The sequence below is a fragment of the Colossoma macropomum genome, unplaced genomic scaffold (genome assembly GCF_904425465.1).
Source record: "Colossoma macropomum unplaced genomic scaffold, Colossoma_macropomum, whole genome shotgun sequence".
Taxonomy (NCBI): Eukaryota; Metazoa; Chordata; class Actinopteri; order Characiformes; family Serrasalmidae; genus Colossoma; species Colossoma macropomum.
Window position 1 is genome coordinate 19,939,004 of NW_023494789.1, and position 24,573 is coordinate 19,963,576.

A 24,573-nucleotide genomic window follows, 5' to 3' on the forward strand; every position below is an offset into this window, starting at 1 on the left:
TGCACTGATCAAAACCAATGTGTTAATACATCTCAGAAGAAGGAAGAAGTACAGAAAAAAAGACATAAATACTAAAGTGTTCGCTCACTTCTTAGACTAGATATTGGAACATTAGTGTGAGGATTTGACTACATTCAGCCACAAGAGCATTACTGAGGTCAGATACTAATGCTGGATGATCAGTTTTGGATCACAAACTCTAAAACCTAAAGGTACTGGATGGAGCTCCATCACTCCAGAGATCACAGTTCCACTGCTCCACAACCCAATGTTTTTGTTATATCTCTCTAGCTGACATCTGCATTGAGCATGGTGGCTGCTCCAGAATATCCCATTCTATTGGCCAATGCTTTTCTATGGAGATTATACAAGCTGTGTGCGCACAATAGAACACAATGGGTGCACCATAAAGTAGCTGAATTCACTAATTAGTAGGGGTGTCTGGATAGGGTGTATTTTCAATATATCACTTTTGTGGGGTCTTTTTATTGTTTACAGCTGAGCACCTCTATGCACAATATCTGGAGCCACACCACTGCACAGTTTAGTGTATTGACTGCTCCACCAAAGTTAATGTAAAGCTAATGCAGGGCTGGAGAAATTGATGATATGCTGAATCATCATGAGATGTGCACCAGCGCAATGCAACCTCATCTTGAGGCAATATCTCACGCCTGACTGCTTCACACCTCAGAGATGTCGAATCCTTGCCTGAGGGCATTACAATATCTCCAACAAATCATCCAGACACCGAAACTGATACTTACTCCTGCCTCGCAGCGTTAACAGCAATGCCTCTGCCTTTTTATTTATTGCCCAGGGACAGTTTGATTTAATGAAATTCTTCACTGAAGACAACCTTGAACACCTCTGACCAGAAAACTGCATGTTAATGAAAAATCATATACAAATTTCAGCACCCACAACAGAGGCCCTATTTCACTCCACAAAGTCACCCATTGGCATCCCAAACTCTTGCATTAGTGCCATACAGAAAGGAAGGATGCCTCAGACACTTACTTTGCCCTCATATTACAATGTATAATACAAATAAAGCTGAATAAGGCTGATGACCATTCACTGGAGTATTACACTGTTTCTCCAAGCAGGGGGAGGATCTCTTCACTTCTGACTACAGTGACAGAAATGGTGCATAGCAGTATTCTGGTTTTCACTAAATGATTTCAGAAGAAACGCTGATTATACCTAAAATAAGCAATGCTAACATGTGGCGGGATCAGCATCCCTCACCATTCAATTCATCTACAGGCAGAAGAAAAACTTCAGCAACTACAACCACACTGATCCAACTGATCCAACCACGCAGGCAAGCAAATGTCAAGCGTCTCCACGCCGTACACAAAAAGTCAGTAAGGTGCATTTAAACACTGCTGTAGTGCTCAGAGAGAACACGCATCAGTACTAAGGTCTAAGAGAAGTGAATGTAAGTGAACTGCACTGACGTACCGCACACTCTCCACAAGTAGAAGTAAGTCCGCTGAAGTTCTGAAGTTGGAAGCAGCAGCAGTTCGGCAACGAAGACAAAATCTCAACGTTTCCTTTCGAGTGTGTTAAAAGTTACGAAGCCCACACGGTCTTGGTTCAGTAGAGTCATCAGCCAGGAGACACTCTGCCCCAAAAAACGAGGGATGATAAAGTGTAAAATACGTCCCAAAAACTTTTAAATAGCTGTGCTGCTCCGGCTGTGCGCTGCATGGAGGAGGAGGGGCTTCTAGGCTCCGCCCACCAAACTCCACTTACTTGAGGAACTGCTGAAGCAAAACATATGATATTTAGATGTAACGGGCCAGTTAATGCTTGGGAAATTATGACAAAGTGATTCTTATTCGTTTTTGGTGTTTTCTTTTTGTTTGGTTGGTTTTTAATTATGCATATGTTTTATAATAGTTATGTGGTGACACATTTGTGATGCATTAGTGTCTGAATTTGTAGCATAGACAGACAGACAGATAGACAGATAAATAGACAAACAGACAGACAAATGAATGTACTTTTTATTCCTGAAGGGAAATTTGAATCTATCTATGCTATCTATGTATCTGTCTGTCTGTGTGTGTGTGTGTGTGTGTGTGTGTGTGTGTGTGTGTGATATATATATATATATATATATATATATATATATATATATATATATCTGTCTGTCCATCCATCTGTCCACATGTCAATGTTTGAATGACTACTGGATGGTCACTACAATGCGTGAACAGTTTACAATACAACTAGTGCAATCAACACTAATTCTTGAAATCTATTAACCTTTGTTAATAGATTTCAAGACAACATTTGTTGAGAAATCAGAGTATATAAAACAGTATGTTATGAGCCTCTATCACAACTGTACATCTGCTTGGGTAATATGCTTGGATAACATTTAAACCCATAATAATAGTTTCCTGTAGATGTTCTAATTTCTGAAACCTCTGTAGCACACTGAAAAAGTGTTGGGTTGAACTGACCACATGAATAAAATAAATTATACCAACACAATTTTGCCTTTGGCAACATGAAAGTAAACTAAAAGTGTGTTGACGAAATACATTTTATTCAGGTGGAAATGATGTAAACATTTGAATCAAGTAAATTCAATGCAGTGCTTTTTTCACAGACACTACAGTGCATTGCTAAACCCATTGTGTATGAAAGTGGACCAGCCTTATCAGTTAAGATTTGAATGCTGGTGATAACAGTGTCCCCTCCAACTGAAAGGAGTCATTGCCATCTGATTTGCTTCAAGGCTGCAGCCTGCTGGCAATGTGAAGCCTGACCTTGGAGCTCCGCTATCAAGGAAAAAAATCTGAATCCAGCAGAATCTGCCATAACGCAGGCCATGCCAAGGCCCATCCTCCTTCAAGGACAGGTCTTCAGTGATGAACTAAATAACAGCTTGAAATTATTCATTTCATTGAAACTGCAGCTAATATGGAAAAAGTCTGCATTTGAAAGGATGTGGAAAGTGGAGAATTTATGATGGAAAACAGTGCAGCATTGCCATAGAAGACAACATAAGACATCCATAATTGATCATTTTGTTAGACAAGCGAGCTGACAATAAATCTGCTGTAGCAACACAGAGCATCCTCCATCTGTCAGCAAAAGGCATTTTTGTTCCATTCAGGCGGATCAGGTTGTTAAAGTGTATGTGCGTGCATATGTGCATGTGTTTGTTGTTGTTGTTGTTGGTGGGTATATTTGTTTACCTGATTTGTTTGGGGTGTTTTGCCATCGTCTCTTTCCAGCACATCTTTTATGTTCTGAGACTGAAATGTTGTGCCGTGCTCTGAGGGAAATGGGCAAAAAAAAGAGGCATTTCGGCTGCTTACGGTGTAAAATGTCAAGGCCGTGATTTGCCACTAATGAGATGTGTGCACCTGTGCCAGACGGAAGAACTTTGTTTTGGAGCCCCTTTGCCGTCTTCTGCGAGAAAAAACATTGATGTGCTGCTTTTGAGTGTCAGTGAGAATGCGCTCAAAGAGCTGCTATCACACTCCACTTCCTCATACATATGTATTCCTCCTCAGCATCGCGCTGGGCCTCATCAGCTGCCAGCGGGACAGCACCAGATTCGTGGAAAAACTACACAGACAGGGGGGAAGGATGGATGAGATGAAATAATAAAATATTGTCCTGAACATGAAACTTTACTTTACTGTTTCTATCCTGCTTGTGATCTTTTTCTTCCAAAAGCATCAGAAATGCACCTCCTTACAGTGTCTTTTATTGCATTTGCAGAAGATTCGACAAATACATTACATTTGCTAACACTAGGCCTGCCACGGAAAGAATGCATGGAAAGAATGGAACTTTAAAAGTGTTGAATACATTTTCTCACAAATCTCATACATTTTTAACTCCACAGAACTTCTTCGAGCATTTTATTATTCAAATGTACACAGATTCCACATACCTGACTCCTTGACTCCTAAGGGTCAGTATATGGGCCTGCACTTTAACTCCACTCTCTAATACACTGGAGTCCAAATGACTGAGACTACACTGAAAATATGTTTTTTTTTTTTGGTAATAACAAACCTGGTAATAACAGAAAGTTTCAGAATCGCAAACATTTTAAAACAGAGAGATGTTGTGACAATTAAAAGGAAGAAGCAGTAGTTAAAATTTTGAACTATTTCTACGTCTCTATTTAAATTTAACATACAAAGAGGTCAGATTTTTCTGTCTCATTCTGTCACTGAAGCACAGGTTCAGATGACTCTCAGGAGGATCTGATCTGCTGATCAAAGGCTTTTGCACAAACCTATGGAGTCCATGTTGGCTTAATGCCATTAAAGCAAAAGGGGAATGTACCAAATACTAAAAAAATTCCAAAATTCATGTAAATATTCATAGATTAAATTTTTCACACAAATTGTTATGCTGATAATATCTATTGAACACATTTTGACCAGTGGTCTCAGACTTTTGGACCCCACTGTACCTACATAAGATCAGTTTCATGACAGTTGCTAAATGATTCATGGTAGTTAGTCTTCAGCTGCACAATAAGCCTAGGGTTAAAGGGGTTCACTTAATTATGCCTCATCATTTCCACTGAATCAAACAGGGAAATGTAAGAATATGCTGACTTTGCTACCTCAGCAAACGCAAAACACAATTTATTTTATGTTGAAATATTTTCAGTTACATTTATTGTGTGGGGTCTGATTTCAGCAAGGACAAGGGTCTACTGGCTGGTAAAATAAACAGACTGGCTTTGTGTTGGTGCAGAGGGGAGGGAGCTGGACCTACTGGATAGTCAAAAAGCAAACAGAATGAGGGAACTACACTCGGTTAGGATGTGGCGAGGAAACAGGTGAACATGCTCCCTTCCTTACTGACCGCAGTCACATCACAAGGCTGTGGAGGCCTATTTTAATGCTCCAGTTAGCAGACATTTAGTCTAAAATGAGGACTTAAAGGAACAATCTGGTGGTTTCCAACCTAACTTCTATCTACTGTCTGTGAAACATACGATTAATTACCATAGGCAATAATTTCCCTGAATTTAAAAAAAAACAGCACTTATAACGGGAGCAAATCAAGCACCTGCCCATTAGCTTCTATTATAAGTCTGTCAATAATAAACAGGTTTTCTGTTTATTTAATAATTTCTGGAAAATATGTCAAAATTATTATCTGTGGTAATTGACATCATGCAACAGATGTGACAGATCAAGACTAGGCTGGAACAAGCTGGAGTGTTCCTTTAAACCTGCCAATTAAAACTCAACTTAATTTGGTTTGTCTTGTTTTCAAGTTTGGCTGGAACGGCGTGCCAAACCTAATCAGTTAAACATTCATGGAAAAACAGAGAAAAAGGTCAACAGACTGTTGGTTCTTTTGAAGTTGATATTGCACAGCACTGAAGGAAATTTCATACAAAAGGTGGCTTATGCTGACCTCTAGTGGCAATTAAATGTAATTTCATAGACAGCTGCAAATGCTCATTCGATTCCAAAATCAGTCTGTGTTGACACGTGCTTTCTTTTTAGATCAATCAGTTGTTTTAGTTAATAATCGATAATAGTTATTAATAGTTTAAACATTATTAATTGTTTCTTTGTAAGAAGCAAGTATCAATTAATTAAGAACTCTTCATTTAAGATCCCAAATAGAAAGCAACAGTTTTATTAAAATCAGGGATGGAAATAGGAAATAGAAAAGTGAAATGAAACAATATTCTGTTTGTGTTTGTTTGTCTAGATCGTAACAGTTTTTGTGTAAAATTTTAATTAAAATTTTTCAGGCCTATGCAAAAACAGTCTACACACATGGAAGGGTGAAAGCTAACATCCACAACAATATGAGTCAGAAAACTTGAGTGAGACAGAAAACTCGCAATCCTGAGGTCCTGACAGTCAGAGATCTTGCCACTTTTACCAAGAGCTAAAGTGAGTGATCAGGTAGTCTGGGTTTTCAGTTTTCGTGTTTGTGGCAGCTTATCGCAGTCTAAGTGACAGTAATCTTTTAGGCTACTGAAAGATGTCTCTGTTGATATATGCAATACGGTAATTTCACCCAAATGTTGGCAAACGCACCATTGTTTATCACGTGAGACCACTGAACTGAAAATGAGAGAGAGAGAGAGAGAGAGAGAGTGTGTGTGTGTGTGACGTCAGTGAATCATCAGCGTCTTTGCCAATCACTGCCGCCATGGCCCGCGCATGCGTGCTCCGTGCTGTCTCCTCCCTCCCTCCCTCTAACCGTGTTCTTCTTTTCTTTGTGAGATTTTTGAAGCTGCTAGGGTGCACGATAGCCGACACGGGCGAGAAGCCTGGCTCAAAGAAAACCTCTACGGGGAAAAAGAACATAATTTTTAGCAGCAAAAGGCATTTAAGACGAGAAAACGAGCTAGAGACGGATCGACAGAATGTTCTAGAATTGGTCATGTGATGTGGAGAGACCAGTTATGTGGCACTTTTGAAAAAAAACACTCTGACGTACGTCTTTGTTTTTTTTATGATTTTGAGGTCTTGTACTAAAAATGATTTATTTTAGCAGGTATTAACTGGATCCAAAGACACAGTTTGGGGGAAAATACCTTTTATTGTGTTCGTTATCGTAGTATTTTTCCCTTCGAATGAAAAGAAAACGAGAAAGGAGAGCACGTGAAGGAGATTGACCAATCGGAGACCGAGCTCCGAGTAGAACGGTATAAATAAGCGGGCGGGCGGCTGTGTGAGCCGTTGGTCCGCCATTTGAAGACTCTTTTGGGCCGTCTTTCTGAGAAATATAAGTAACGTAAAAATAAATAAATAAAGCGAGTCGTTTGATTTTAAGACTTTATTTTGAAGCAGTGTTAACGTAAGCTTCCTGTATCCTGGGTAAAGAAACGTGAAGATCCTGCTTTGGCCGGCTTTCCAGCAGAAGTTCTTCGGCACAGAAACGTCTGTCTCAGGGTCGGCAGTTTAAAACGTTCGTTGTTGTGCCCGAGACGGAAAGGTAATTTTTTTTGAGCTAGCTAATAATATTCAGCTAGCGATGTAAACAGGACATGAGCGAGAGTCCGAGGGACTGTAATCATGCGAGTTCACGCCTTACTCGCTAGCTTACATGTGTTTGGGGGCGGGTGTGATGGCTCAGCTAGCGGGCAGTGCTAGTGTAAAGCTAGACTGAGAGAAAGTGGCTGTAGACCAATCTGCGCTCTTTCATTCTAAGTAGGGCTCATAGCTAGCGCGAATTGTTAGTGCACTTGAAAGGTTGTAAAATTCTAGTGTGCATGAAAGTGCGCTAGTCACAGTGGCTTCATGGTTCCTTACGATTTTGCCAGCGTGATGTTTTAGAATTTGTTAGCTGTTCAATGGTAAGTATGCGAACAAAGTGTCTCAAGTTCGGTCTGTTCACTCGCTAGTTGGCACTAGGTAGTGTACGAGTGTAGAGCACAAGTATAGCAATGAGGACGCAGCCATTGTGGTGTTCACGCCTGACGCCATTTTGTTGCCTGGTTTGAGCAGGCACGTCAGTTCGGTAATGAAGTTGACCAATGGTTATGCTATAATGAGTTTTACTACTCGCTTAATTTAAATGTAATGATATTCTCGTTATTTAACATTTAAGACCAAGTAGGAAATAGGTGTATGTTCTGTCCCCCATCTTTTTGACTCGTTTGTTGTTACCTAATCCATGTGGGACGATTGCATCATGCAGGCAGAGATCACGAGGTTTATGTAACCTTGACGTACTGCGGTCTACAGCGAAATAAGTAACAAGTAAAATAAGTAAAGCTTTCACCAAATATATAACAATAATTGTAGTTAGGCTAGTATTTCTCAACCCTCCTTGACTCTACTGCTTTGAGTGTTGATAACTTTACATCTGAACTTGACATTATAACTTAGTCAACATCAGTGTGCAAGAGATAGTTATTGATTGTCTCCAAAGTAGTAAAGGTGGTGTTTTGATTAACTGGTATGTATGACAAGCAATATTTGTTAAATTGGAAACATGAATTTTCTAAAATTTTCTTCTGTAAAACTATGTACAAGTATTAGCAAATAAAACTGCAATTTACAACTTCTGTTTCTTTTCTTTCGGGTCCCAGCGGACTTTTGTCGCTTTCAAATAAAATTTCTCCAGCACGATTTTATTTCCAACAAATCAGTAGTGTACGCTCACATTATGTTGTGTAGTTTATAAAACTTGCATTTTCTTTGTTATACCTCTGTTGTTCATGTGGAGCTTTATAAGTCCTTGGTAGGGCTTCTTATAGTTCCGTTATTAATGTACGTGCTGAATAAAATGCACAGAAAGATCTGTACTTTTGTACTTTTGTATCTGTAATGTACACGTTTTTGGGTTTTAAACTGGATTCGGGCAAAACGATTTTCAAGAAGACCTTGTGAAGTATTTGGTGGTAAGTGGTGAGGAATCAGTGCAGCTCTGTTTCATGGATCCAAGACAGAAGAGTAATTGGTAATTTATTAATTTGGACTAAGCCTTGTTTATTTAAGAGCTGCGACGGTGTGTGCGTGTTTTTTTTTCCTTTATTATTTATTTATTTATTTAGTTATTCTTTGAGATCGCTTTAGCTGTGTTCTTGGAAAAAAAAGTAGTATGATTAGTTTTAATCAGGTATTTTGCTGCTGCGTTTGCTAAATACCAGTTTCAGCTGTATGTAAATAAATCGAGCAGTGCTGCTATAACGGGGCACTGGGACTGACTCAGTAACATGTCTTGATTAAAACATAAAGCTGAATATACTGCACTATAAGTATTTTTATAGATTTTCAGATGTGCTGAAAATACATTAACGTTAGTTCCTGTGTTCCCAAGATGTTAGGCTTGGATTATTTGAGTCAGTCTAGGAACAGAGCACGCGACTAACTGCAGAGCAGTTTCCATGATGCGGTGGCAAAAGAAGTTGTCTGGATGTGTTTGAGGGGGGTGTTTTTGTGAAAAGGAACAACACAGCACAAGTCAAGAGAGCAGTTGCAGCACTATTGTCCCTCTAGGCCAAAAGGTCCCAGCCCTGGTCCCTTTAGGACCCCCTGCCTAAATATTTTAGTGTTTTCTTGTTTCCTGCACACCATTTTATGTTCATGGGGCTTGTTAACGATCTGGTTAGTTGGATCAGGCGTGTTGGAAGTCATGGAAACACTAAAATATGCAGGGCAGTAGATACTCCAGGACTAGGTTTGGGAACCCCTTCGCTAGACCAGAGGTCACCAATCTTATCAGCAGAGGGGCTGGCTGCAGGTTTTCATTTCGACCAAGCAAGAGCACCACTTGTAACACTAAATTATTATTTTATATATTGAGAATAACTAATTAAATTAGGTGTGCTTCTGCATGATTGGAATGAAAATCTACAACCACACGGACCGTTTGTGGAAAAGATTGATTTTAGGCAGCAGGGGGCAGTCTGCACCAAAAAAACGGGCTCTGTCAGGGTTCATGAGTTCTGAAAATAAACCGGGAAATGTTGAGGCAGAAGGCTGTTTGCAGACTAGCTGCTACTCTTTTCCATTTGTAATAATTAACTTTAGTCTGTCTGTACTTTTATACAATCTAGTGTAATCGTACATTTTCTTAACTTTATACAATTAAATGAGGATGCAACAACATGCCAACGGCGATATCTGATTTTGCGTATGTTTTCAGACGCAGATACATATAGTTTTCTTGGGTATCTAATGGAGAGTAATGTTCCGCTTATTTGTCGAGGGTTACAAATGCAGGTCAGGGACTAAAAGGCAGGCAGTGTAGCCCAGCATTCCCTTGAAAGTTTTGCTTTTCTGAACATGGATATGTCATAAATTGGGTTGAAATATAGGACAAATCTAATTTTTTCTTTGTGTCTTTTTGAGCAGTTAACGGCAGATACTGATAAGAATCCAATATCATTATGCCGACCTAATTTTAAACCTTAATCTGTTTGTAGGCAGTAGCATGTTTTTGGTCTGATAAGAATATGCAGACAAAAACCTTGCATTACTTTTAGTTTGGTGATTGAAATGAGGAGCTGTTGCTGCTGCTGTTTGTTTTCTGGAATTCTTTGTATGCAGTTTAAACAGTAGCAATAACTGTTGGCTCATTTATATTTGTCCAATATCTATTTCACTTGTACGCTGTCAGGTTGTATTCATTTTCTTTTTTAAACAACTTGCAGCCACATTATCTTAGGCTGTGCCCCATGACTCAGATTGCTTTTCCTTTTTCACAGTGTGAAACAAGCAGAGGATGTGTAATGAGAGCTGAGCTGCCCACCAGACATAGTTTCCGAAATTCTCCTGTCTGCGCCTGTTGCCCTTTGGGGCACACTCGACCATGTCGGACGTGATTCTCACCATGAAGGGTAACCCCCCTCCCCCCGAGTGTAAGAACCCCAAAAAGCCAGGGCGGCTCACTAACCAGTTGCAGTACCTTGAGAAGGTGGTGGTCAGAGCTCTCTGGAGGCATCACTTCTCCTGGCCCTTCAGGCAGCCTGTGGATGCTGTGCAACTCAACCTGCCTGTGAGTCTAATGCAGTTAGGACTGGAGGGTCAAACTGCCCTGCAAGGTCAAAGAGCAGTAATTAAGCTGATAGGCAAACTGAAGAAAAAAGGCTTTAAAGTTAAGTTTTTGCCCAGGCAAATATGTTGCAGATAAAACAATACTGCACGCTTTAGTCAACATCAGCGTCACCTATATGTACGGACATGTGTATGTTGGACAAGAATGTAACTATAGTACAATATGGGCAAAATAGAATGTAGAAGATATTTTCTGGTTCACTGGTGATGTGGTTACTGTAATTGTAGTTTTTTTAAGGATTTTGGAGTGTATTTTAGTGTTTTAGCTGTACTAACAGGCCTGATTTAACTCATAAAGGGCTTAACTGTTTACAGATTGGTTAAATCAGCCATATTAAAGCACAAAAAATGTTAATCTGTGCATCCCTTACTAAATGAGAACTCAATCAGTAGAGCTCTGACCTGTTGTTTATGTGCATATCTTTTCTGTGAGTGAAGGTTGTTAACGTAAATGTTTTCTGGTATTGATTTCAGGATTATTATACAATCATTAAAAACCCAATGGACTTGAACACCATCAAAAAGCGTCTTGAAAACAATTACTATTGGAAGGCAATGGAATGTATTGAAGACTTCAACACAATGTTCACAAACTGCTATATGTACAATCGGGTGAGAACTCCTTTACTCTGAAAACTGATCTCTTGTCTGCAAACAGTTTAAAACTTCATTTTAAACTAAAACTTGTTTTCTTTAGCCAGGAGATGATATAGTGTTGATGGCTCAAGCACTTGAGAAGCTGTTCCTGGAGAAGGTGGCCGAGATGCCCCAGGAAGAGTGTGAGGTTACTGCAGTCACCAACAAGGCACCACTAAAAGGAAGGAGGAAGTCAACTACAGGTATTAACTAAGGAAAGCCAGTGGTTCCCAACCCTAGGTCTGCAACTCATGAGGGTCTTATTAATTTGCTGATTAGTTAAATCAAGGCGTTAGAGCAAGGAAAAACACAGAAATGTGCAGAGAAAGGATACTAGAGGGCCAGAGGTGGGGAACCACTGATTTAAGCTTTATTCACGTCCTCACATACTGTGTGAATCTGCAGATTGTAAGAGTATACAAGATTTATATTGTGCATACATGATTTGTATGTATGTGACTGTAGACTTTTATTTTATTTTTTTGCTGACTCAGATTAAGCATAAGCCTAGACTAAACATGATTTTTAATGTTAGAACTTCACTGGCTTGCAGTATAGTCCAAGAACAGGCTTGATCCATGTCTAAGAAACCAATCCATTACATGCAGGGTGACCAAAAGTTGCCTCTGTCATCTTTTGTGTGTGTGTGTGTGTAAATATTTAACAGGACTGGGGAAAATGAGGCCACAGTCTCCTGTCTCTGAGGTGGTCTTCCAGCAGACTGTGACAGTCATCCCTCCTGAAGCTCTTCACACAATCTCCTCCACTCCTCTGTCTACTCATCTTGAAGCCAAAGTCAGTCCACATTTTGTGATGCAAAAACATTGCAATGCACATCATGGTGACAAAAGTATCAGCATCATACATGACACACTCACTTGTTGTCTCATTAGCAGGTTGCGCAGCAGGTTGCGCAGCAACACTGACATGACTTTTCTTCAAAAGATTGTTAGAATATCAAATTGGAATATTATAAATAGAACTGAGTAATGAGTTAAATTTATCGTGACAGCTCTACAGTATAAACCTATAGAATGTAAGAAATGGAGTCCATGTGAATCTCAACGTGTTTTCAATTCAGTTGAAAAAGGGTGTGAAAAGGAAAGCAGATACCACAACCCCCACTGCCTCCACCATCACCAGCAGCGAGTCATCGCCTTGTGTGACAGAAACAAAAGTCCTGAAGTTGTTCTCCCGGCGAGGGAGCGGTAGGCCCATCAAACCGCCACGCAAGGACCTGCCCGAGTCCCCCCAGCAGCACCAGGTGGGCCGCAAAGCTAAGCTCTCAGAAAGACTCAAATACTGCAATGGCATCTTAAAGGAGTTGTTCGCCAAGAAACACGCCATCTACGCCTGGCCTTTCTACAAGCCTGTGGATGCCGAAGGGCTCGGCCTTCATGACTATCATGACATTATCCATGAACCAATGGACTTGAGCACCATTAAAGTAAGCTAAAGACTTTTGAGTTCAGCTAATAGTTTTTATGTTTTTATGTATTTATTGGTTTTGTTTTAGGGGAAAATCTCTGTTAAATGTATAAGATTGGACCAGTTTTGTGTTCATCTATGTATTCATAGACTTGAGCACACCTTTAAAGTAAGATGAAGTTGTAATAATATGTACAGGTTTCTAGTTCTTGATGAGGCCTGATTGAAGTTAAAGATTGTTTGTGGGTTGTTTTTTAAATATCGCAGAATAGTTTATTAGGCTGAATGGTGACATGGTGTTTCACTCCCCCCTCAGAGAAAGATGGACAACCGCGATTACGCAGATGCATCTCAGTTTGCCGCAGATGTCCGGCTCATGTTTTCAAACTGTTACAAGTACAACCCACCTACCCATGAGGTTGTGGCCATGGCCAGAAAGCTGCAGGTGTGTACTGGCTATGCACAGGCTTAGAAAATGCACCTCTGCTTATTCTTTCAAATGGAATAAGAGCTGAATATGTTCGTGGTGTGCATGATGGGCAGGTTTTCTGACAGTAAATGTCGGTCTCCTCTGCTCAGGATGTTTTTGAGTCACGCTTTGCCAAGATCCCAGATGAGCCGAGGGTTTTGGGTCAAGGCCAGCCCCATGTGCCCAAGAGGGGGAAGAAAGAGAGAGCAGACAGCTCGTCCAGCTCTGACAGCAGCGACACAGAATCCTCTCACTCAGAAAGCTCATCTGACTCTGAGGTAGATGAAGATGAAGAGGAGAGAGCACAGCGCCTGGCTAATCTCGAGGAGCAGGTATTAAATAGTAATGTAATGTAACTGTCATCTCATTTTTCAATTATTGCTGTTATTGGTAATTAGTGCTACTTCTGTGTCAAATAGCTGAAAGCAGTGCGAGAACAGCTGCAGTTACTGACCCAAACACCTCTACTTAAACCAAAGAAGAAAGAGAAATTGAAGAAGGAGAAAAAAAAGAAAAAAAGCAAAAGAAAGGGTGATGGAATGAGGAGTACAGTTCCATCAAAAGTGCAAAAGAGGGCCAGCAGCAGCAAGTCAACCGGGTGGGTAAACAAACACTCACACCTGCGCACACATAGACTCACACATTACCAGGCTTTAGCCCGTGCGCACGTTCTCTTACCAATTTAAACTCTTCTGTCATCAGGCAAAATAAGGATGGAGGGTATGAGTCTGACGAAGAACCTGCTCTGCCCATGTCCTATGAGGAGAAGCGCCAGTTGAGCCTGGACATCAACAAGCTCCCTGGGGACAAACTTGGAAAAGTTGTGAACATAATCAAGGCCAGAGAGCCCGCAGTCAGAGACACGGATCCTGAGGAGATTGAGATTGACTTTGAGATGCTCAAGCCGTCTACGCTTCGAGCACTGGAAAGCTTTGTCATGACCTGCCTCAGGAAGAAGCCCAAGAAACCTAACCGTGAGTAGAGTACGGGTCAACACTCGCCATCCACTTTATTGCAAACATTGTCATTGTATTCTGCTCACTGGCCAATTTGAGGTCCACTCGGGCCTCTTCCACTACAGGACCGAACTGTTCTGAGCACAGAGGATAAGCTAACACGAGTGTGCTGTCATTCCCACCACAGTACAGACTATGTTCCAGTGAACCAGTACTTCTAATAAATTAAAAATAAATAAATAAATAAATAAAAATCCTGTTCAAAGGATAAAGACTTCTAGTGCACGAATTCATATGCCTGGTGTTGAAGTGACAGATATTTTAAAAAAATTTAAAATTGCACCGTGCTGCTTTGGTTTACCTTGCTGGGCCACACAAATGCTAACATAGTTAGCCTGCTACAGGGTTCAGTAACTGCTCAAATAACACCCGTTTAGAGGATAAAGAATGTGAGAGAATGCAGAGTGGCTGGTGTTAGAACGACAGAGAAGCCTTGCTTTATAGGTTCATTATATAGGTGTATAGTACCAGATAAAATCCTATCAGTTGTCAGCCATCCTCTACCCCATTTGTCATTGATCTGTTTTTGACCACAGGACTGCTGTTGGCCAGATATTATTTGAGTGGGGGACCACTCAACACAGCAGTGACACTGAGAGTTTGAGGGTGGTGCATCACCCAAAAAAAAATGCAACCAAAAGCAGCTCTTTGGTCAGAAACTGACCTTTTGGTGTGAGCTAGAGTGTCTCACAAGGGGCTATAGCCTCTGCCTGTACCCCTGCAGAGTGGGCAGAGTGGAGCTACAGGGTAGTGTTTTTTTATAAGTGGATGGTGAGCATATATTATTTGTGTATGCATGTGTTTGTTCATATAATTGTTTGTTTCTTCCTTTGCTTTAGAGAAAAAGCCCCAGAAGTTCAAACCGGAGAAGATGAAGGAGACTGAGAAACAGAATGTCAGTGAAGAGTTGAGCTCGACCAAGAGGACCAAGGCCAAGAGTAAGTGTTCTTTCTGTATTCAGCTCTTATTTATTAAACAAGCAAACAACAGCTATGTAGTAATAGTAGTAGTAGTAGTAGTAGTAGTAGTAGGTAAAGTCTAGCTGAAATTTTAACTATTTTGCACCTATTGGTTGAGCTCCTGCTGTCACTTTGGCTCATCTTCTGGTGTCTGTCATTCCTCGTTGCAGGTGAGTCAGCAGAGCTGAAGGATTTGGCACGGTCGTCCCGCCTCAGCGACAGCAGCAGCACCTCTGACTCCAGCTCAGACAGCAGTAGTACTGACTCTAGCTCTTCTGATAGCAGTGACTCTGACTCAGGTTAGCTGATCTACATAAGCACTTTCTCCCTCTTTTTCCTGCACCTCTCTACCTATTTAACCCTCTCTGGGGCAAGGCTAAAATCACCCCCTCCTCCCCTTTCTCTCTGCCCACTGGTAGACTGAGGGGAAGACGAAACAAACAGGAGACAAAAAAGTGCTTAACCTTGCTTGGACATGCCATCGTCCCCATTAGTAGAACCATATCACCTTAACACTTACTGGAACACTAGATACTTGAAATCTGTTCAGTTATTTTTTTCTGTTTGCATATTGTTAAATGGGTGTAATCTTTTTTCCTATGTATATTTTGTGCACTTTTCCTTCCAAGTGAGCGAGGAAGTCTTGTCACAAAGATCTCTTTTTCTCTATCTCTCCAGTTTTGTCCGGTGCTATTTATTATTCTTTTTTGTTCCTGTTCTTTTAGATATTGATAATTTTGTTCACTTTTCATCGTAAATCACTTTATGTCTGTTGGCATTTTAAGACAGTGCTGTAGTTTTGAAATGAGGCCAGCTTGTTCTTAGTGTGGGGAAATGGTCGATGCTTCATGTCCATACACATCATGCATGTTTCAAACACTTTGCATGTTTCAAATGTAAACGGAGTCGTGCCAAACCCAGCTTCTAAACTATGGGCCTGAATGGGCTGGAATTGCACACCGTTGTTCATTATGTTGCTGAGAATCCCTGAGATTAAATTTCTGTATCGGGTTTTATAGTGTGTATAGTGGAGCAAGCAAAACATAAAAACCAAAAGAACCTAATTCATGAATAGTTAAGCAAGCTGCTGGCTATTTCCTACTTTGCAAAAGTAACATGTATATGTATAATGTATAAATGTGTAAACATAATAACATTATTGTAAACCCCAAACGGAGCCGTGCCCAGCGCTAAATCAAAGCTAGTACCCAAATGTCATTGGAAATGAAGCATAAAGAGCCTTAAGCTGTTGAAAAAATAGGCCCACATGACTAACATTGTGGAGAGACATTAAGAAAAAAAAGTCTTCAGTACAAACATGCAGAAGGGGCTGTAGAAGGCAGTGCTTGGATGTTTCAACAATGTCCTTTCTGCCATATTGAGTCATAGCTGGTCCTCATTGGAAACTGCTGCGCTAGCTCATTACTGTGTGATTCTCTTGTTGCATTGGTTCAGATTGTGATTTCATCTTTTATACATATGCGATAGGTTTTTGTAAAGTTATATATGTAAATGAAAATAATATTGAGATTGTATTAATTTACACTATAACGTTGTATGTGAGGTACTGACCAGATTGTAAACTAAGCTGGCATGGGCATGGTAGGACCAAACAAAGCTTTGTTGTAGGAGGCGGCCATCTGTCCTGCTAAAATCCACTGCATTATTTGTTTTGTAGCTGCAAATTTTATTTACAGGTTTAAAGCTTAATGATTGACCCCAAAGTTCAAATAAAACTCATTTTCCTAGACAACTGTTGTATGTAAAGATAAGTGGTGTGTTTTTGTCTTTTATTTTGCCATCACATATTGCTTTCACATCCACTCACCATCACATGTGAACCTAGTGAAAGATATCATGCACATTTTTTTTAACTTGCATACACCCAAGCTTAGAGTAAGCATGTATCTGGTCTGCAAGGGCAAAAGCAGAGCAACAGTTTTAGAATACTTTATTTGTTCAGCAGCTTTAGCTTTGTGGTCTTGTATGTGTATTTAGCTTGCTTATGTTTTACTTGTTGATGTATGCTCTGCCTGTGGAGTCATCTGTACAATAGCCTGTACTGTATTTTTGTTTGTTAGGTTGTAGACTTCAGTGTATGTAGTCCAAATTGCTGATTATAATGTTAAGAATATTTGTCCCAGGAAGGGATGGGGTGGACATTAGCACTGTCTTTTGGGCTAGACCATTCCCTCTGCTCTGACTGAATAACAAGCATTATGCGTGTCTTACAGAGCAGAAAGCTAAGAAGAAGCAAAACAAAGCCCCTGGTCATGGCAACAAAAGTAAAAACAAGGTAAAGAAAAAAAACTCATTCAAATGATTTAATAAGGTTAAAACATTTAGATAAAGTGGCCTTTAGCTTGGTGCCAAGTTTTTTTTTCTATGCATGGAGCATTTCACTTCACACTGTGCGGAGTTAAATTTGGAGTGAAATGTAGCCCCACTGTTCCCCCCTCCCTCCATGATCAGGCATCGAAGCGGAGCATTCACCCTGTGCTGAAGGAGCCTTGCCGGGTGCGACTTACGTCTGGGCAGGCTCTGCCCTCGGCAGCAGACTCCAAAAAGCCGTCTGCGCAAACGGAAACGGAGCAGGTTGCCAAGCCACCTGCTGAGGAGGCTGTTCCAGCACCGGCAGGTTAGGCTTACTGTACCTGCTCATCTTTATCATACAGTGGTCACTAACCCTGCTCCTGGAGATTAACCTTCCTGCAGGGTTTAGCTCCAGTCGTCATCACAAAACAGAATATCAACATGCTGGATAACGAGCTATAAGTGAGGACTTATGAATATCTATCATCTCTGCTCTAAATGGATAGGCTTGTCTTCAATTATTTGGCTTAAATACAGCCCTGAAGACAATGAATACAGCTAATTATCTTCAGGATCCTTTAATGAGCTGGGTTAGTTGTGTAAGGTTTGGTTTGCAGGTGAAAAAAAAGGGAGGGAAAGTCAATCTTCAGGAGAGTTGGTGATCATAGCACATTATACAGACTACGAATGTGATCAAGTCATGCCACAAAAAAGTCTGCAAGTCGGAAAAGACTATTCATTTTAAAGTTGTTTTTTGTTTTTGTTTCTTTTTGTTGTTTTTCTTTGTGGTTTTGTTTTCTTATTTCTGCCTCAGTCTCAAATAGAGGTTTGTACTTGTGTACGGTAGCAATTTCTGGGTATGTCCTGTTGTATTTATTGGGCTTGATCGACTTTAAGTTATTGGGTTAACTAAGATCTTGCTTTGTGAAATAGCCCTTTATTTTGTGTAACACATTTCTATTAAATCTCCTCCACCATCCCCTCCTTCAGCCCTGCATAGTCGGCTGCCTCCTCAACCTTCCAGACCCAGTGCCAAAGCGGCTCCTCTGATTCGCAAAACCCGGACGGCCCCCCTGCTGCCCCTTACCGTGCCCCCAGAACAGGGCCCCCATCCTCCGCCTCCTGCCCCCTCCCTCTGCAGCCTCATAACAGCCCCACCCAAACATTCCCCACCCTCTGCCTGCCCGCATCCATCTGCCTCACCCAGTCAGCCCCAGAGTGCACAGAGTGCCATAGATCCCACCTCCCCACACACTTCCCCAGCCCTGCCTCACTCTGTCTCGAAGGAGCCCTACGATGGCCCCCCTGCTGCCTCAGAGAAGCCTCTGCTGAAGGCTCAGCAGGAAGGTAAGAGGTTGCTCTGAATCGCCATAATCGCCGCCCACTGGTTTCTCTCGTCTTGGTCTCCTGTGGTCCTCAAACGTTGTCCCTGTGAGATTGATTAGCTTTGCATGCACTCTCTGCCTTCCATGGTAGCAAAGCATTGTGTTTTGTCATGTTGGTAGATTTCATTTTTTTTTAAACTATAATTTCTAGTATAATTTAAGCTTATTTATTTAATCTTAATATTCTTATTCTATTTTATTGTTGCTCATCTAATCATGTTGTATGTTTGTTTGGCTTGTTTGTTGATCATTTTGCTTTCATTTTTTAGAAATGCCCTGCCCTGTGCTGTGCTCTCGCATCATCTGCTGTGTTGTGTTGTTTATTCAAGATATTACTCCTCCAGTCATAATACATTTTTCTATGTGTTTGTGTTAACTTCTATTATTATTTTTGGTCAGGTTTCCCTGCCCTTCTTTCTCCACTCACCTCTCCTCCTAGCCTGACCTCCACAAACCCAGCCCCATCTGGTGTAAAATCACAGCCCATCACCAAGGAGGTAAATCTGTTTTTCCTTTTCTGCAGTCTTACAAGCTGTACCAGTCAGCCTAGAAGTTAAAAAATGTTCATTTGTTAAGTTTGAATATCTCAAGTGCTGCTTTAATAGTGCATGTGTGGTGAATTTATGCAGAGACTGGACTCAGCTGGCTTTTTTTTTTTTTTTGGTTTTTCTCCTCCTTTCCCTAAAAATTTCTTTTTCTATCTCTGCAGCAGTGTCCAGGGCTGTCCCCGCAGCCTCATGTAAAGGAGGAGCAGGGAAATCCAGGCGCGGTGAGGGAGTCTCTGGCTCAGCTGCACAAAACACCTGGTCAGCATTTCTTTCCCTGGAGTTTTCCTTCTAATCCTCATTTGTAACCAGAACTTTTCTCAATGGGGCCTCTTTCCTCTTACGCACTTTATACAGGGGCTAAACTTGCAGAAGGAGGCGAAGTGTGCAAATCCAGCGAAGATGTCAAACCCAGTGTCCCTAAGACGGTATTTCTGATTTATTACCATGTTGTTCTGTACATAACACAAGCATTGCTCTAGAGTGTTTCATACCAATAGAGAAGCTCTGATAGGGAATACAGATAACCAGTAATTAGCATCTTGATGTGACCAGTAACTGATAACACTGATAACTGGTCACATTATTACTGATACTGATGACCAATACCTTTTTTTTCTATTTTAAGGCATTCACATTTTGGTCAAATTAAGTGTGCTGTGCATACAACCAGTTAAAACTAAGAAAGGTGAATCACTGAATAAGTTTGGATATACAGGCCTTTTCATTGAAGACTGTAAGTGTATTTGTGCACATGTGACCAATAATTAGTTTTCCCATTTATCAGCAAATAATTTATTTGCGATTATATCTGCCATGTACTGTGTCCCCCTAGGCGCTAGTGTTAGTACTGCTGGATCAGAATTGCTGCAAATTTGTCCTACACATAATTATATGTGTTTTCCTTCTGCAGGAAATCGTTCTAAAGAATGCAGACTCATGGACGAGCCTGGGCAAGATGGCCACTCTTGCTCCCTCCACCATCCGGTCATCTAAGGAGAGTTTTCAGCAATTCCGCAAGGTTGCCATGGAGAAGGAGGAGCGAGAGCGGGCCCGTAAACTCCAGCTGGAGGCAGGCCGAGAGAGGAGTGTCACAGACAAGAGCAGGTGGGCAGGGACAGCTAGCCTAACTTAACCTTTAACTCGATTCTGGACAGCTGAAAATCTCAAGAAGCATTTATTTTATGTTTTTAAAGTAAGCTTTTATATAAAAGTTTAAAGAAGCTTTCTTATTCAATGTCAAAAATGTATTGCTGCCACGTTTACCTTTTGCACTGGTGCTACAAGGCTAATAGAGTTAAAATAATGGAAACCCCAACAAGTCAACTTTGGATTACTTAACAACTCACTGCTGTTTGTGTGATTCAGGCATGCAGTAGGTCTGCATGTGATTAGTCAGTTCCAGATCGTTATGTAGTTGCGAGTTTGGTTTTGGGCTAAAGTTGTGCCTTTTGGCTTTTTTGGGATTGTCACTCCATTCAGAAATCCACCTGCCCTTGAGTAATTCCTAGAACTGTTAGGATGCACGCTAGGCAGGTGGTCTCAAGAAACAGTTTCAGTTAATGCTGATGTTATTTGCGGAGAAAAACTGCAAATCCCCCAGGAGAGATGGCCCATCACATGTAACAATATGCTCTATAGCCAAGGTCCAGTAGAAGGATTGATTTCAGTTCTATTGCTGCTCATGTGTTTTTAATTCACTTCACGCTTTGCTCTCCTCTGGCTCTTACAGCGAATGATTGTGTTATAGCAAGTTCAGCAGTGTGTTATGAATGTAATGATGGTGCTCTTTAAATAATTCATAGTCTGACACAGCAGCTTGCTAAGTCCAAACTGGAGAGCCAGGCCTCAAAGCTGGAGGTGGAGTCTGCAGAGCTTCCCCTGATGGCAGCTATCTTAGATACACCAAAAGCCCTTGAACCCCCCACTCCTTCACAATGCTCTGTGGACCCTGAGAGAGAAATGGCCCGCAAGAGAGAGCAGGAGAGACGCAGACGAGAAGCTGTAAGTTATTCATTGTGTGTGTGTGTGTGTGTGTGTGTGTGTGTGTGTGTGTGTGTGTGTGTGTTTTAAAAGCAGTGATGGTGTAGTTTAACCTTAGTAGTACAACTGTTAGTACAGACAATGTGATCTGATTGTTTGAAAAGTGTTCTACCAGAGTTGGTATATCAGAGAACAGCAAAGTAATTTTTAAAATTTTTGAATTGCTTTGCTTTTTATTCACTTTCTAAAATTGTTTATAAAAAAGCAGTGGAACACGGTAACACACATCCTCATGTGTTTCATTTGTTTTATGCAACAGTTTTGAAACCTAAGGGAAAAAAAGCTAACAAGCACTGTTTCAAATAGAGTAATATGCAATATCAGTAACCACCCTTCATTTAATCAATTCCCTGTCAAAACAGCCATTTAGTATAATTTTTTTTTCAGGAAAAAGCATGAAACACATTTAGCAAGAAATTACACAGACACCTGATCAACTGTGTGTAGCAATGCAATTTTTAGTATGTAGCTTGCCCTCACTTTGCCATCACTACAGCTTACTTTTTTTGTTTGTTTTTTTGGAAGACTTGCTTTCAGTTTTTCATACAAATATGCGTTATTTTTCCACACCTTAAAAGTTCAATCTTAAAAGTTGGTTGCATTTTCTGCTTCTCACAATCCAAGAAATCCCAAACACTTCCAATGATGCTGAGGTCTGGATCCTGGGGTGGACATTGTTCTGAGAACACCAGCAGCTTTTGTTTGATTTGCAAGCTTGCCCCTCCCTCCCCCTTGCCCCTCCCTCCCCCTTACCCCCCTCAAAAGCTATGAAAGGATGACAGCTACACATCCTTTCAGACTCAACGTTTATCTGATGACAGTTTTGGTGGTCTGCCAGAACTTGCACGATTGTCAGGAGTTCCATTTTCTGTGTTCTCTTTTAATCATTTCAAACTCTTGTTCTGGAAACTGTTTTTTTTTTCCACTTATTTCCTTTGACTTTCCTTCCCTGTGCAAGTGCATTATCTTTAAATCTAACCTCCTCAGAAATATCTCCTGAAAATGATGAACTTGCACTTAATGGGAGTTTTGACTGGAAATTATATAAGTAACAATGACCACTTTACTTGAAGCTGCTGGAAATTCTTTCACCAGAAAAGGAGTTCCAGCAGCTTCGAGTAAAGTGATCATTGTTACTTAGCAACCAAGCTCAAGGGTTCTGTTGGTCAGGTTTGAATTTCCACTTTCTCTGTCCGTAGATGTCTGGAATCATCGACATGACCATGCAGAGTGACATCATGGCAACCTTCGAGAACAACCTCGACTGAGACAGCTGTAACATAACATTTTTTGATGTTTAAAAAAAATGCTACTGTTCAGTGAACAAAGCAGTCTGTCTCCTCTCCCCTTTCTGAAGAGTTCGAGTCCTGGCGACTGAAACGGGTTTATAGCACTTCACCAGGGGCAAAATCTTACAATATAGTAACCTCATTTTACTTTGGCACATTTGTACTAAAGTGGCTGTCATAAAATGAAGAAAAGAAAGGTAGTACTGTAAAGCGTAGGATGTCAGCAGAGTTCAATGCACCTTTATTTTTTTTCTTTTTCTTTTTGTATTTTTTTTTTTTTCTGGTTCTAAAATACCTGCACTGAGTTTACTGCTTACTTTGTGAAGGGCAGTTTACTAAAACGAAGGGTAATATGGAAGAAAATGTCAGTTGCACCTCAAATATATGTTTTACTTGCATCTGTTACCTTCTGTATCTTTTGTTTTCTATTTTTTGTACTGAAGTGTTTTTGTAACATATCATTTGTCACATTCTATAGATATATCTACTGTATGTTTAAGATATCGCTGGTCTTCTCACGCTAGCTGTCGACAGAACTGTTGTGGCTACTTCTGTATGGCCTTCAATTCCTGTTTCTCACGTTTGTCCTCATTCAGTGAGTAAACAAAAATGCTCTGTGCTCCAGTTTGCAGATTTTTGATGGTCTTATGTTATCAAGGTTTTCTGTTTTATTTTTTTTTATTTTTTATTTTTTTGTAAAAGTAATATGTATGTGGAAGAAATATTTTGATTTATGTTAATAAGTAAAGTAATTATATTAGTATTTGTTATTCAGAGGACAGATGTTATAGATTTGCCAGATGTCAGTTTTCTATTAATGAAAATTGTTTAGGTGGAATATAAGCTTTCTTTTGTTTTGTTTTTTTTTCTACTATGTCCTATTGGAAGAACAGTGCCATTACATTGTGAATCTGTCTGAGAGACTGGGCATGGAGGTCCCTGAAGGTAGCAGCTTTTCTTGTCCTGTGCTGAGTTTTAGTCAGGCCTGGGGCTGGGCTCAGAGGACGCAGTGCAGTGCTGGGCCTGTCACAGTCAATTCTGCAGCGCTTTACCTTCTGCGCGCACACCCACACACATACATGCACTTCCCCACACAAGCACTTTACTATCCCGACAGAAATGAGGGAAGCAAAACTAATGTATTATTTCAAAGTTAAGCTAAATCAATTAAAAAGGTATTTTCATTTAAATGGTTGTTTTTGTATTCATTTCTTGGGTTAATAAAACAATGTATGAATAAGTGGCAGTTTTTAATCTGCAATTTTCCCTCCTATTCCCATTTGACAGTCTAACAACCCATAAAATGGCTCATGGCTTTTTGTCATTACTCACAGTTTCATTTCTGGCTGGTCACTGCATCATTCTCAGAGCGTTTTGGCTGGGAGAAACAAATAAGCATTGACTGATGAGCTGTAAGAAACAATGCAAGTACTTTTAGATAGCATCTGGGGGATATATGTTTCTACACTCATTACCCATTTTATCAGCTCCACTCACCGTATAGGAGCACTTTGTAGTTCTACAGTCACGGATTGTCGGTTGGTAGATTATTCTCAGTCCAGCAGTGACACCGAAATGTCTATATATGTGGGTATACAGTATATAATGTATATGAAACAGTTCTTTATTAAGAAATATTGACATCAATATTTAATTTTCTTTCAAACAATACCAATAGATAAAAGTAATGTAATTGTATCACCTATGCAAAAACAATGAAAATTTGACTATCATTTATTTAACAAATAAATGAAAAAGATTGCCTGGGTTAGATTCCCAGCCAGGTAACCAGGGTCCTTTCTATGTGCATGTTCTCCCCATGTCTGCGTGGGTTTCCTCCCACAGTCCAAAGACATGCAATCAGGCCAATTGGACATGCCAAATTGCCCCTAGGTGTGAGTGTGTGTGTGAATGTACATGTCTGTCTGTCTGTCTGCCAATCTCTACTGGGGAAAATGTTA

At 40.5% G+C, this 24,573-nt stretch overlaps 2 protein-coding genes across 5 annotated transcripts in view; one reads left to right on the top strand and one right to left on the bottom strand.

Annotated features, from left to right (window-relative positions):
• Positions 1-1,724, bottom strand: part of tgfbr3 (transforming growth factor, beta receptor III) — a 154,816-nt gene extending 153,092 nt beyond the window's left edge. For both annotated transcript variants that reach the window (XM_036570439.1, XM_036570440.1), the window contains exon 1: positions 1,468-1,724. The gene's annotated coding sequence lies outside the window, so the exon portion shown is untranslated. The remainder of the gene's footprint in view (positions 1-1,467) is intronic.
• Positions 1,725-6,237: 4,513 nt separating this feature from the next.
• On the top strand, positions 6,238-23,802 carry brdt (bromodomain, testis-specific). 3 transcript variants are annotated; one of them, XM_036570441.1, is made up of 21 exons: positions 6,238-6,960; positions 10,181-10,470; positions 11,004-11,141; positions 11,227-11,368; positions 11,833-11,960; positions 12,247-12,612; positions 12,910-13,038; positions 13,173-13,394; positions 13,482-13,660; positions 13,765-14,036; positions 14,918-15,016; positions 15,208-15,336; positions 17,272-17,333; positions 17,510-17,675; positions 18,341-18,697; positions 19,135-19,232; positions 19,445-19,541; positions 19,638-19,708; positions 20,194-20,387; positions 21,086-21,284; positions 22,523-23,802. In XM_036570441.1, exons 2-21 carry the CDS (start codon positions 10,285-10,287, stop codon positions 22,589-22,591), a joined length of 3,303 nt encoding a protein of 1,100 aa, XP_036426334.1. In that variant the 5' UTR covers positions 6,238-6,960; positions 10,181-10,284; the 3' UTR covers positions 22,592-23,802. The 3 variants fall into 3 exon arrangements, with proteins under 3 accessions (XP_036426334.1, XP_036426336.1, XP_036426335.1); XM_036570443.1 differs by having other exon boundaries at positions 6,238-6,458; XM_036570442.1 differs by lacking the exon at positions 6,238-6,960 and adding an exon at positions 8,321-8,430.
• The last annotated feature ends 771 nt before the right edge of the window (positions 23,803-24,573 follow it).

Excerpts from the sequence above, each read along its gene's own strand:
- brdt (XM_036570441.1), top strand. The coding sequence starts at position 10,285 with ATGTCGGACGTGATTCTCACCATGAAGGGTAACCCCCCTCCCCCCGAG. Across the intron at positions 17,334-17,509 it reads GCAACAAAAGTAAAAACAAG|GCATCGAAGCGGAGCATTCA; the intron begins GTAAAGAAAAAA and ends CTCCATGATCAG. Across the intron at positions 21,285-22,522 it reads AGAGACGCAGACGAGAAGCT|ATGTCTGGAATCATCGACAT; the intron begins GTAAGTTATTCA and ends CTCTGTCCGTAG.